The sequence below is a fragment of the Bubalus kerabau genome, chromosome 13 (assembly GCF_029407905.1).
Source record: "Bubalus kerabau isolate K-KA32 ecotype Philippines breed swamp buffalo chromosome 13, PCC_UOA_SB_1v2, whole genome shotgun sequence".
In the NCBI taxonomy this organism is placed as follows: domain Eukaryota; kingdom Metazoa; phylum Chordata; class Mammalia; order Artiodactyla; family Bovidae; genus Bubalus; species Bubalus kerabau.
In genome coordinates, this window is record NC_073636.1 from 57266482 (window position 1) to 57281091 (window position 14610).

At 34.1% G+C, this 14610-nt stretch overlaps 1 protein-coding gene across 19 annotated transcripts in view; it reads left to right on the top strand.

Moving 5' to 3' along the window:
- Positions 1-5542, top strand: part of SYCP2 (synaptonemal complex protein 2) — a 79764-nt gene extending 74222 nt beyond the window's left edge. For 18 of the 19 annotated variants that reach the window (XM_055544535.1, XM_055544541.1, XM_055544547.1 and 15 more), the window contains 9 exons: positions 384-474; positions 722-862; positions 1393-1523; positions 2564-2658; positions 2753-2852; positions 3432-3490; positions 3628-3706; positions 3808-3864; positions 4721-5542. In XM_055544535.1, the coding sequence (XP_055400510.1) occupies positions 384-474; positions 722-862; positions 1393-1523; positions 2564-2658; positions 2753-2852; positions 3432-3490; positions 3628-3706; positions 3808-3864; positions 4721-4795 (828 nt within the window). In that variant the 3' untranslated portion in view covers positions 4796-5542. The remainder of the gene's footprint in view (positions 1-383; positions 475-721; positions 863-1392; positions 1524-2563; positions 2659-2752; positions 2853-3431; positions 3491-3627; positions 3707-3807; positions 3865-4720) is intronic. The other variant, XM_055544545.1, reaches the window with a different exon arrangement.
- The last annotated feature ends 9068 nt before the right edge of the window (positions 5543-14610 follow it).

The window sequence follows — 14610 nt, forward strand, 5'->3', positions numbered from 1 at the left end:
TATTTGAATCAGTAAGACATAAGGTTAGAGGACAAAGATGTGGCTTAAAGATATAATTTGAAGGAAGTAGTTTAGACTTTTCTTTGGCTTCCCTCCTGACTCAAAGAAATCAAACTCCTAATAAGGAAGAATTGAAAAATAGGATTAGTTTTAAAAAGCAGCTCAAAATTATTGCTGTAATTTAAGATTGAGGTTAACATAAGGATTTAGGAAAATGCATAACAGTGTGAGAGATTAAAAAGGGATAGAAACAATGTGAAGAAAAAAACCAAATTGATAGCATTTGCAACTTATTGTCTATAGAACTTGAGAGAGAGATGGTCAAAGGTGAATCCAGGAGTACTTACACAGAATGTTTTTCCAATTTCTGATACTTATCTTAGAAAAGTCATTCAGCATCTCCATTATCCACGTCTAGTGAAGAAAGAGAGAAAACATGGTACGGCATGCCCTGTGACTCCAGACATATGTCAGGTTTGTGGTCAAAGACTTGCTTTTTAAAAAATGCATAATAATTACTGAAATACTACTGTGAAATTTCACCTAAAGAAATTATGTTTTTATAATTATACCATTATTCAATTTAATGTCAAAATTATATAGGATTTAATGCAGTTGTCTAAAACTATACAAACGGAAACAAGGGCTTTTTTAAATAAAAGCAATCATATATTAGGTATTTTTAATTAAGATTGTAGCACTGTTATTTACTGTTCCTAAGGCTGTATACAACATCTTAGTCGCAAACGAATGTACACGGAAGATAGTCTAAATAATTCTGGTGAAGTGGAAGAAGAAAGAGCAAACTTGCTTCCCAAAAAACTCTGTAAAAGCAAAGATGCAGATCATCACACCTACAAAGGTAGGTAGATCAGATGCCTATGTCAAAATGCAATTAATTTGGAAAGTGGTTTCTTCAATTTTGAGTGACTTCTTTCATAAAACAAATTCCTTTGTAAAGATAACTTTGGATAGATCCAAGGAGGATGCTTTATCACAAAGTTCACTGTATTTTACTGTTATAGTAAGCATGATTTTACTCATAAGTCTTCCTCATCACTACCATATACAGGCTTTACTACAGTATTAACTGATAGATTAGCATATCACTAAATAGTTGGGTTATTAATGTGCAAGTAGTAAAGAATTAGTTTTTTAAAAAATCAATCCAAATATGTTCCATTTTAATGTTACTGTTTCTGCCTTAATTCCCATGCTGAAAGGCTTTTTATAAGTCAGAATATTTTAAATGAAAAATATGCCTATGATTTATAATCCTTAGATTACATATAGAATCTGAAAATAAGACATTGTTCTTAGTCTCATGACAAAGAAGGTAAAATTTGTAACAATGCATATCTTAATTTTAGCTGATTGTCTTCATTTTTTTAGTGTCCGAAAGTATATCTCCGTTATCAGCAAATGACTTTTCTATTCCTTTGGAGAACTGGGAAACTGAAATTTCAGATGTAGGGATGATGATGTGCGAGCAGCTCAATACAGAATTTCAGAGGAAAGTTAATGTGAGTTGTCATCCTTTAAATTATGATAATGTGCCACACTTTCTACTAGACTGTCAGTTCAGTTAACCCTTCGGCAACAAAACACCCATTCATGAACTCAGCTTTCCTCATGCACTGGTAAAAAGCTGGAATGATTCATGAGCCAAGTTTTTCTAAAATTTTATATTACCCATATTCTTTACCTATGGGTTCTCTTTGTCCTATTTTCCTTTTCAGTTTAACATTGAGTCTTCTGTGATTTTTCTTTTTTCTGAACAATTTTCTTTTTTTGCCTAGTCTTTAATACATTTTTAAAATCTCACAGCAGTAACTGCTTGTGAGGGTACTATATAAAGTATAGAGGAGGAACAGCCTCAGTCAGAAACCCATTTCATTTTGTTTCACCAGTTCTGTACTTAAGTTCCTTAGTTATTGTGGTTCCAGTGAGGTGATATTTGCAAAAATACTTCCTAAAATACAGTAATTCTAAATTACTGTTTTCTCCACTCATCTCTTTTTCTCACATGCCTATATTTAGACAGTTCTTTTTCCCCTCCTGTTAAGACATTTTCCTGCACAGGTTATCAGCTCTCTTTCTTTGCTTTTTTCTTTTCTTCATGGGTAAACTCTGAAATTATTTAAGATTCTGTAGATTTCTTTTGAGTTGATTTATCCAAGGTCACCCTCGTCTAAACAGAGAAGCCCTGATTCGTACATTCTGCATATCTGTGACTAGATGTGGATATGTTTTATGGAAAATGGTAGTAATTTTGAGTGTGACTCCTGGGCTGTGTTCCTGAAGAGAATTATAATCACTAGCATTTTGGTAAATGTGATGTACTTATGAAAATAACTAGCAATTCCAACCCTCAGTCAGAGCCTTCCTGGTGGGACTGAGCTTATTCATTAACACTTACAGTTTAAATCACTTGACTTTTTAATTTTTCACTGTTCTAAGTTCTTAGTCATTTATATTTCATGGAAAAGGCTTTGGTCTTAATATAGTCTTGGTTAGATTATTTTGTAAAGATTTTTCAAGTTATAAAATGAGTGTTTTTCAGATACGCCACAAAATGATGGATTATTTTACTAAACAGACTTGGAAAACAATTCAACAACATATAAAAGCAATCAACCAGAAGATTCAGGAGTACAGGTCTGTGCTAAAAATCCCTTCTGAAATATCCTAAGTGCTTTGTATTCTGAGTGCTATCATTTTTTTAAAAAATCTCATTTTCTTTCTTTAATAGGATCAAAAAACTTGACAAGTTCCAATTCATCATCATAGAGGAGCTAGAGAATTTTGAGAAAGATTCACAGTATTTAAAAGATTTGGAGAAGGAATTTGTGGTTTGTGCTTATAAGAGTTTAAAAATAATTGTAAAACCTCATTTTTAAAGAGCTGCACTCAGGAAAACTTCTATTAACCTTCTACTTTTAGACTATACCATAAAGGTTTTTGTTTTTTAGGACATAATTTAGTTTTATCCTAGATTTTTAGTTAGTTTCATGTACATACACTAAAAATACAGACTTAAGTTTATGATCAAGGGGGATTAACGTACATACTACTATATATAAAATGGTAAAAGAACAACGACCTATACAGCCAAGTATATTCAATATCTTGAAATAACTTAAATGGAAAAGAATCTGAAAAAATACATGTATGCATGTGTAACTAAAATCACTTTGCTATATATATATCTGAAACATTGTAAATCAACTGTACTTTAGTAAATACACATATATATATAAAGTTTATGACTACCTTTTACAGGGATAAAGTCTGAAAGAGTTTATGACATCTGCAATATTCTTAGCATATAGCCAGGTTGTTTTTTAAATTAGAAATAAATATAGTAAATTCTACTGTTTAAATTTTTAGTCATAACTACAGTATAACTAGTTTTGTACTTTTAAATTTAGGACTTTCGGGAAAAGGTATTCCAGCAGTTCAGTGCCTATCAAAAACGTGAACAACAGAGGTCAGTATGACATTCTTAATGATTAGAATATATAACAAGACTTTTTGGTCAAAAAATTAAAATTATATATACTATATTATAGTAATTTAATTTGTTAAATACCAAAGTAAATGCACAGGTAACTTTCATTATTTTAGACTTCACATTTTAAAAGCTTCATTGGACAAGAATGTCTTCTACAGCACTGCTTGTGAAGAAAATATTGTTACATCTCAGGTATAAATTCTGTATTTTTGTATGTAATCTCTCAATATTGGTTAGTCCAACTTTTTGCTGTGAACTAAGTAAATTCCATGGAAGAAATTATTTATTCACAGATGTGTTTGATGAAAGAAAACATGAAAATGCTGCAAGACAGACTTCTTAAGGAAATGGTAAATCAATATCTAGTTTGGGTTTTTCAAATGGAATGATCAGTCATGCTTTTATGTGTTTAAATGAGAAATTCTTCCACAGGTCTTTTCTTTTTGGATTGAAACCACGGGGGTTCTTTTAGTTCTTTAAAATGGGAGCAAATTTATAGTAGAAAATAGGGGTGATTTTAAATGAGTGTCTCCTTAAAAGAAAGAGCAATTTAAAAGGAAGCTAGAATAATTATTTCTTTGTATGTATCTAAGCAAAGTGCACCACAGCAGTCTTGCTGTGTCTTCTGAAGGAGAAGGGGTGTCAGGCAGAGCAAGAAAGAATTTTCATGTACTATATTTGAGGATAAAATTAGCTGATTTTGCAGAGGTCTAGTAGACAAGCAACTGGATTCTGGGGGAAGAGCTCACCAGGGTGGGGAACAGGGAAGGTGTCTAAAGGTGCTGTCCAGGGAAACATGCCTTTGGTGGTTCCTCAGAGATAGAGGCATTTCTGTGTATACTACAGGATATTTTAATATACTTTGATTAAATTTTAATAGAACCTCAGTATGCTGATAGTAGAGGCTAAGACGATAGTTGTTACTAAGCCAGTTTAGCTGGAAGCACATAAGCTAACTAACTAGACTGATCCTTGTTGAAGTTCTTTTCTAGACTGTGGATTTAATATTTAAAGGAAGTAAAAAATTTCATTGATTTGGGGTTTAAAATTGATCTCTCAGTTGATCATCTAAATATATATCTAAAATATCAGTAATAAGCATATAGTTCTGTAGATACCTAGGAACAGCCCTTAGGGGATTGGATAGGATGATAGTTTTACAGTGAATCACTGTTCAAAGTGATTTTTTTTTTTTCTTGGCCACAGCAAGAAGAGGAGCTTCTCACTGTACGCAGAGGACTGAGGTCATTATTCATGGCTCATGAGAGAAACAGTGTTTGATGTCTAGTTGTTCTCAACAAGTTTTATCCAATTATTCCTGTTTAGCTTACGAAATACCAGAGTAGCTCTATAAAGAAAAGACATGCTACCCAAGCAAGAGTACCTCTGTAGAACCCTCTAAATTCAAAGAACTGTCTGTCCTCTGCTGGATAAGAAAGAACCTGTAATCACCATAACATGACTTAGCCCCGAAGCCTTTTGTCTGTGCAATACTTTTTTCAGAAAGCTTTGGGAAACCAATCAGTAGAAGGAATTGGCTTACTTTTATAGTAATATTTACATGAGACAAATATTACCAAGTTAACTATACTCATACAACTAGTTATTAAAATCTATCATATAAAATATATTTTAAATGCAAACAGTTTGAACTAAATATATAAAGTATTGTTAAAATTTACTAGTTTAGAACATGGTTCAAATAATAAAATTTAGTGATGCATAGAAGGGGACGAAGTCCGATTTAAAATGCTTACCTGAGTGTACAGCAGTACTTTCAGCATACTGTTGGAGAGAGTATTTATTCAGCTATGGCTCCATTGTATTAGAAGGCACTAAATAGCCTAACAGAGTTATCATTTTAATTCTAGGTACACATATTATTAACTCAAGCAGGCTGTTTTGACAAGTACTTTTTAAGCCCTAGGGTTCACTGTAATATTTTGCTAGATTAATATATGAAAATGAATACATAGTTTGCTTTAATTGTGTAATAAAGTTGAAATAAATGCTGTAACTTGCATGTTATACAGTTATTCTAATTTTTTTTGAATATCCTCCAGTCAGACATCTGAAGTATACCATCATACCATCTCACTTTACCATTATTTAAGTGCAGTGGTAAAAGTGGGTTCTTAGTCTAAATAAGCAAAAAAAAAAAAAACCTTTGCATCATAGCTTTATTCCACTGTTAGCATCAGCTAAGATTTATTGATAGCATAGCAGAAATTCTACTTCAGGAAACAGTGACAAATCTGCATTAAAACAACTCAGGAGTTGTAACTCTGTGTTCCCCCATGAGACTTCAAAATTAATCCATTATGGCACACATACTTTTTTATCTCCACCCCTTGGCCAGACTTCCAAGACCTCTAAACCCATGCTGATTCCCATACTGTTTTGTATGTGTAATCCCCCCCAGGTGCCCGCTTTCTCCCAGCTCTTTAATAAACCATTCTGCTTTGACCTTGTCATTATCAGTAGTTGTGCCCTGAATCTCACTTCAGATGTTAATCATCCCACCCTGCTTTCTAGAGTAGTCCCAGGCTGTTTACTCCACTACTGTCTGCTATGCTTGTTAACCCTCTTGTCCTTCCTTCCTTGCCTTACCGATTTTAGAGTCCTTAGTCCTAGACAGTACTCTCACCCTCTCACCTTTCCTCAGCTTTTTATGTACTAGTTCAAACCCTTCATTCCACAACTTGAACATCACTTGAGAAAAACAAATATGTGGTCATAAATTTAAACCTTAATTATATTTCTTTTTTTTTTGGCTTGCTTTTTTATTTTTTAAATTTACAATATTGTATTGGCTTTGCCATATATCAAAATGAATCCGCCAGAGGTATACATGTGTTCCCCATCCTGAACCCTCCTCCCTCCTCATACCATCCCTCTGGGTCGTCCCAGTGCACCAGCCCCAAGCATCCAGTATCGTGCTTCGAACCTGGACTGGCGACTCGTTTCATATATGATATTATACATGTTTCAATGACCACATATTTCAAATGGCTATATTGCATTGCTCAGCAATCCTTATCCTGCCCTGTTTAATTGCCTTTACCACATTTCCAGAGCATTATTGTATATCAGTACCTCTTTACCTTTTAGGGTATGGCCTTACCTCATACTTTCCTCATCTCTTCTCCCTAAAATCTAATATGTTACCTGCATCAATACTGCCATTTCTGATTTCTCACACATTTCAACAGCAGATAACCCTCATTATTTCAGGACAGTCTAATCACCTGGAAGTACTCTGAATCCTGTTGTCTTTGACTTCTCCCTATTGGTGTGTATAGCCCACGCTTATTTAAAAACATTTTTTTAAAATGGACTTTAACATCACGTTCCTTTTTAACTGCTGCCCTTCATATGTAATTCTCAACCTAGCTTTACACAGAGCATAGCAAGAGAGTTTTCTCTAGTTACTATCTCAATTCGTACTTCTTACTTGCTCCTTACCATCCCTCATAGAGTCCAGCTTCTATCTCTAATTTCACTGAAACAGCTTTTATCAAAATCACCAGTAATTTTACCAAACCTTACCTCTGTCATCTTAGCTTCTCAGTGCCATTCCGTGGTTAAAAACCCTTGGCTGACACAGATTTTCCACTCTTTCTTATCTTATTCCTAACTTCCCTTTTACCTCTTAAGACTAGGAATGAGCTCCATATTATTACTTTTCTTCAATCTAAACTTTCTCCTTAGGTGTTTTTATCTGGTACCAATTAATAACCATAACTTCTAAATGTAGAAACATTCTGACCTTTACTTTGGACATTAGTGTGTTATATACATTGTTTTAGGGCTTACGTGGCGGTTTAGTGGTAAAGAATCTGCCTGCTAATGCAGGGGATGTGAGTTCAATCCCTGGGTCAGGAAGATCCCCTGGAGGAGGAAATGACAACTCATTACAGTATTCTTGCCTAAAAATTCCACGGACAGAGGAGCCTGGTGGGCTGCAGTCCATAGTGTCTCAAAGTGTTGGACATGACTGAGCAACTAAACAACATCATATACTGTTTTACTGACAGTTTTAATAAACATCTCAATTCTCCAACTCTTGCTTTCTCAGCAGTCTCTCTCACCACCAAAGGGGGAAAAAAAACATAAACCTGTTCTTCCATCTCAGTAAATGTCACTTTTATCCACCTAACTAGACAAGCCAAAACCTAGGAGTAATTCCTGATTGCCTATTTTTCTTTGGCCAGTTAATTGATCAACAAGTCCTGTAGATTTTACTACCAAAAGATGTTCTACAAATATACATACTTTGTCACTTCCACTGTCACTACCTTTGACAGTCTCAGCATCATTTCTTATATGGACAGTTTCAACAGCCTCCTAAATAGCTTCCCAGCATTCATACTTGCCTTGTAATTTACAGCCTCTTATTTACTTAGCAGCCAATATATTCTCGCTAATTCATAAATCATACCATGCTTATGACTTCCATATGTAAAACTCTCCAGTGACAATACATTCTTAAATAACCAATGGGTCAAAGAAGAAATCACAAGAGAAATTAGAAAATACCACGAGGCAAATGAAAATGCAGCATACTCCAAGCAGTGCTCAGAAATTTATAACTGTACATTTATATATATATATATATTTTTTTAAGAAGTGAAGAAAGATCTAAGTTCATAACCCAACTTTAAAAAACTAGAAAATGAGTGAATATACCCAAAAGTATCAGAAGGAAGGAAACAATAGATATTTTAGATTTTTTAAAAAGAATAGAAAAACAGAAAATCAAACCAAAATTGATTCTTTGAAAATATCAAGAAAATTGATAAGCCATTTGTTAGACTAAGTAATAGAGACTAAAATTTCTAAAAGCAGAGTTGAAAGATCTGAAAACTAAAAATTACAAAACACTGTTGAAAGAACACTTAAGTGGAAAGACATCCCATGGTCATCCCCTCTGATTCTAAGACTTAATAATGTTGAATGGCAACAGTCTACAGATTTAATGCAGTCCCTATCAAAATCCCAAGTCCTTCCTGCAGAAATGAAAAGGCCAGTCCTGAAAAACACATGGAAATGGAAGGGATCCAACATAGCAAAATAATCTTGAAAAAAAATAATAAAGTTGGAGGATTCACAGTTCCCAATTCCATACTACTACAAAGCTAAATTAAAATAATGTGGTACCTACATAAGGACAGACATACAGACCAAAGAAATAGATTTGAGAGTCTAGCAATAAACCTGTTCATCTGTAGTCCAGTTGAGTTTCATCAGGGGTACCTAGACCATTTGATAGAAAAATAATAGTCTCTTCAGCCACTGGTTTTGGGAGAACTGGATAGCCACATGCAAAAATGGGACACCCTTACCTTACACCATATATAAAATTTAAATGGATCAAAAACCTATAAGAACTAACACTACAAAACCTATAGGAAAAAAACATAAGAATAAAGATTCATGACATAGGATTTGGCAATGGATTTTTAGATATGACACCAGAAACACCAACAACAGGAAAAAAAAAAAGCAATTTGGACTTCAAGAAATTTTTTTTTAAAAAGGATTTTCATGCAAATAATACTTTCATAAAAGGAAAAAAAATTACAGAATTGGAGAAAATATTTGCAAATCACATCTCATTAGGGTCTAGTAGCCAGAATATACAAAGAATTCTTATAGGTTGAAAACAAAATGCCAAAAAACCTAATTAAAATATCAGCAAAGGACTTGAACCACCATTTCTCCTGAGAAGACACACAAATGTCTAACAAACACACAAACATACACTGAGCATCATTAGGAAAATGGAAATCAAAACCATAGTTAGATCCCAACTTTATACCCACTATGATAGTTAGAAACCAGAAAGCAAGTTTGGCAAGGATGGGCAGGAATTGAAACCCTTGTGCGTCTTATTTTTGGCAGAGGGTCGGGACAGGGGAATGTAAAATAATGCAGCTGCCATGGAAAACAGTTTGGTGGTTCCTCAGTTAAACAATTACCATGTGACTCAGCAATTCCACTCTTAAGTTATATACCCAGAAGAACTGAAAATAGATAGATACTTAAGAAATACTTCTGTACAGGAATATTCAAAATAGCACACTATTCACAATAGCCAAAAGGTGGAAACAGCCCAAATGGCACTCAAATAAGCAAGCATGTAGTATATCTATGTAATGGAATATTTTTTGGCTGTAAGGGGAAAGAAGTGTTGATTAGCCTGACCGTGTGGATGAATCTCAAAAACATGTTAAGTGAAAGAAAATAGACACAAAAGGTCACATGATGCATGATTCAATTTACTGTAATACCCAGAATGTATAAATTCATAGAAACAGCAAATTAGGCATGGGATCTTCTTCAGGTATGATGAAAATGTTCTGGAACCAGACAGAAGTGGTGGCTGTATGAATTTGTAAGTGTGTTGAATATCATTTGTTCTTCAATATGGTCAGTTTTATGTTACCTGTATTTCACCTGAATGTTAAAAATAACAGCAAAACAACAAAGAACCTTTTCAGAGGTTTCCTGTGCCCTAAAAGCCAACTTTTATATATATATATTTCTAGAACCTAAAAGAGTGCTTGGAGACATAGGCTTGCACAAAGTGAATAAGTGAGTGAGCAGATATAGTATGTTCCTGGAGGACCAGTGTGCCTTATAAAACTTTCAGTTCCTCAAATCCTGTATAGTGTTTGTATTTCTATCAAAGTTAATAACAAAGTATTAGCCAGTCATATGAGCATCTATTATATGACATGCCTGTACTCAGGTCTAGATACAGAGATAATAAATGAACTGTTTCCTTGTACTTAAAAATGGAATCTATGTATTTTTAAAAGTCATGTAAAATCACAGGGATTTCTATTTTATTGGCACCTTTGACAAATTGTGTAGGCAAATCAGATATTCACAGGCTTCATTACCAAAGAAGATATTAAATTTGTAATGGTTTTTGTTTTTAAAAACACATTGGGTCAGAAAAGCCAATAGAAATACTCTAAAACAACATTTGCCATGTGGTGCTAAGTCGCTTCAGTCATGTCGAACTCTTTGCAACCCTATAGACTGTAGCCCACCAGGCTCCTCTGTCCATGAGATTCTCCAGGCAAGAATACTGGAGTGGATTTGCATTTCCTTCTCCAGGGGATCTTCCCAACCCAGGGATTGAAGCAACAATTCAATATTTTTTTTCTTCAGGAATACAGATTGTTGAATGAGATCTGTGTGTTGTACTGCCTTGAATTGTAAATAACATAGTTTTGGTTTAAGATTTGATAACAATAATTTTCAATAAAAGGAAGTTGGAACAGTGAGTGGTCATACTAATGAAACATATGCCCTTGATATCAGTAGCACCTTTGTTATTTACCCAACTTGCACTTGATGCATGTCAAAGTACTATTGTCAGTGTGAGCTTATAATGAGTTTGAAATTTGCAACAAACTTGATGTTAAAATTTTTAAGCTTAGAAACAAACAAACCTAACTGTTCTGTGTAACTCAGCATCTTCTATTATTTATTTTCTTAAAAAAAATATATATATTTTCGAGCAGGAGTAGGCAAACTGTCTTTTAAAGGGCTATACAGTAAAAAAAAAAAAAGTTTAAGAGCCAAAAGGTAAATTTAAAGATCTCATGTATGTACTTGTATAAACTTGTCAAATATAACTGTTTAAAAATGTAAGTACCATTCTTACCTTGCAGACCATTAAAAAAAAAAAAGGCAGATCTGGTCTGTGGGCTATAGTTTGCAAGACCCCTCTTTTAGAAGAAACATTTGAAAGTCAGAGATCTCTGTTCTTTATTACAAAATTTATTTCTCAATTTATCTTACTGTAGTGAGTTAAAGCAGTTTTGCATTAGCAGAGGTTAATGATCATGTTAATTAATATAGCTAACACTTCTTGATTTTCCCATTTCAGACATATTAAAAAATAAATAAGCATTGTAACTAATGACTTCTATGTCTTACCTGGATCACAGTTTAACACCACGTTGGTGCAGGTTTACCACTGTGTGGTCAAATTGTTCCAGAAGGCATTGGAAAGGACATGGAAGAGAGAAAATTTTTGCAGCATTAGTACGGCCAGGCAGAAACTTAAATACTAAGCTCTATAGACATTATTGCAGAGACTTAAAAGCCACATGTTCCTGACACCATAGATGCCCAGCACATGTGTGGGCAGTAGACTGTGTGGTTTTTATCTAGCATTTAATTCCTTCTTAAAACCAGTCTAGGGTGATGAATTCTGCTTTCTATGGCCTCAAGGCCTAGGGTGAAGCTACTCTACAGATGCTAGAGGTAGTTTTCTTTAGCCATCCCATTACCACCACATAATATGTCTAGTTATGTCTAGGTTCATTAATATTGATTAAAATGTCAGTAAGCATGGGAGAATCATAAGTGCCATGAATAAACACTTAAAATAGAATTCTAAGCACTGTTGGGACTTCCCTGGAGGTCCATTGGTTATGGCTCCAAGCTTTCACCGCTGAGGGCCCGGGCTTCAGTCCCAGGTCAGGGGACTAATATCCACAGGTTGTGAGGAGGCCATTACAAAAAAAAAAATAGAAACGATCCTTAGCATTGTAAAAATTGGAGCAAGCTCTTAGATCCTTCCTGTCGGACCTGAAGTAAATTTGACTTTCTGTATTTTGAGTTGTTTATGAGCATCTTCTGAGATGTTTGTTTCACATGAAGAACTCTGAAAAAATATTCTGGAAAAAAAAAAAACCTGGGTAAATAGGTATTGGAATAATGTTGAACTAGTAATTTTAGCAGTATAATTAGAATTTTGCATTTCTGAACTTGACTTTGCTATTGAAGAACTGTGGATATATAGCTAAAATCTGACTTTCAAACTTCGACTGTACAATAGGATACCTTTTAGACTTGTAATTACCTTGTGTTTCCACAAGGTGGACCCTCTATGTTAGCTGTTTTTTTTAATCCATTCAGTTGTCCACAGCCCCTTTAAAATTTTTTAAATGTACTTTTTACAAAGTCATAGGATGTACTATTCTTCCTATCATATTGGCTTAAAACTTGATGCTTCTGGCTGTGATTCAGTTTCTTGTCACAAAATTACCAATTAAGTTTTTAAAAATTTTAAAACTCCTTAAAAATAATTTCCTTAATGACTTAATATTGTTACTTTAATAGTCATTTTATTCTGTTAAAATTATTTGTCAAGTTAATGCACAAGAACCTTATTAATGACTACTAATAGTAGTCTGATAATTCAGATACTGTATCTAATTGTTATTGAATAAGAAAGAATTATTTTTTCTAAGTCTTCAGCTCCTAAGTATATAAACTTTCTCTTCAAATTTACACAATATATTTAAATTTATATCCATATGCATGTATATCACCAGTATCATGTGATTAATGAATTGATTTTTATTTCTGTTCCTCCAGCTAACTAGGATGAGAGACTGGAGATGCCACATCATACACTTACTTAGTGCAGGATTACACACACTTAGGTGCCGAGTAAACATGCATACTTGATTCACAGTTTTAGGTTATCTCAACCTCTAAAATACCTAAGAACATGAAATATGGAAATATAATTTAGGGTAATAGTTTATGATTAATACAAATACAGTAGTAGAAGTTAGATACCTTTGCAAATATTTTGATTACAATGAAAATGTCTTCCAGTTTTATATTTTAGAACCCTTGAGTCTAGAACCAAACCAAACTCTGCTTTGGATATCTTGTACTTTATCATAAATCTTTATTTATCTATTAGTTGTGCATCTTTAGTTGGGCAAAAACCCTGAATTTGTGCCCCATCTATCAGATTGTCTTTAACTAAAGCTACAGTTTAGATATATTCTCAGCAGTGATCCTTTTTGCTTTGGGGGCCAGGATATTTCTATGTGATGAAGATTGAAATCTTATTTTTATATAGGTTGGCTCCAATTAATATTTTTAATTGAATAAAATATAAAATAGGAAGCTGCTACTATGTAGCTTAAAATAGAAATTATTTAGAGGGTTGACTGACCACAAATAACAGCTTACATATAAAATATACATACATAAATATAAAATATATATATATATACACACACACATAAATGCTTATAAAATTAAGAGATTGGCTTCAAGTTAGAAAAGATTTAGATATCATTCCATAGACACAGAAATTGAGGCTTTTAGCAAAGTCAAGTGATTCACAGAAGGTTACACAGCATGAAGAGGCAGAGCTAGAATTTTTCTACCATACACTGATTTCTTATAAAAAGACTACAGTTCGACAAACTAACAGTATGTTTGCTTACATCTAGGATTGATCACAAATCCCTTAAGACAGAGTGCTGCCACAAGGGCTGAGCAGTGGGCTCCTGACCCACTGCAGCCACAGAGCAGCACAAGAAAGGTCATGGGAAGTAGTGAGGTAGCTTGTGCGGTGAGAAGTCACAGAGGACATTCAGCTGCTCCACGGCTACCTGACAACCACACCCACATGATGGACTGGGCACTTTGCTGGTACTTCACACACACACTTCCCCTCCTTTTTCTCATTTAGAGATTCCAATTGTGGTATGTGTGTGTGAGAGAGCGAGACTGGGGTGGGGTTGGGTGGGGAGCAGGTGGGAGAGCTTCCGGCAGAGGAAATAAACACCTTGCTGAGTGTTGCAGAGCCGGGATCTGGGCACAGGTTCTGCAAGATCCCAATGGTGTGATGGAAGCACTGTGCTCCTGGACTCAGTGGACCAGGAGGGCAGGCTCATTTTTGCAACGATACTTACTCAAAAGCTAAGTAAAAATATATTCCAGGGAACATTTATTCTTATTTAACTTACTTTCCCCTCTTTGTACCAAGGGGTTACCTTTTACGTTTGTGCTGGGATAAATATCCTCTTAGAGCTCCACTCAATCTAAACCTTTGTCTCTTACAACGGAGTCTTTAATAATGTTTGCAAATACGAAATTAAAAATATTCTTAGAGGTCGTCATTTTCCTTTTAGTAGTTTTTCAACAAGTTACTTATTTCTAGGTTTATTACTCCAATGATTTATAAACTTAACTTGAAAAAGATAATTTGATTTCCTAAGGCACAAACCACAAATACTAAAAGAATTTACAAAACACACAAA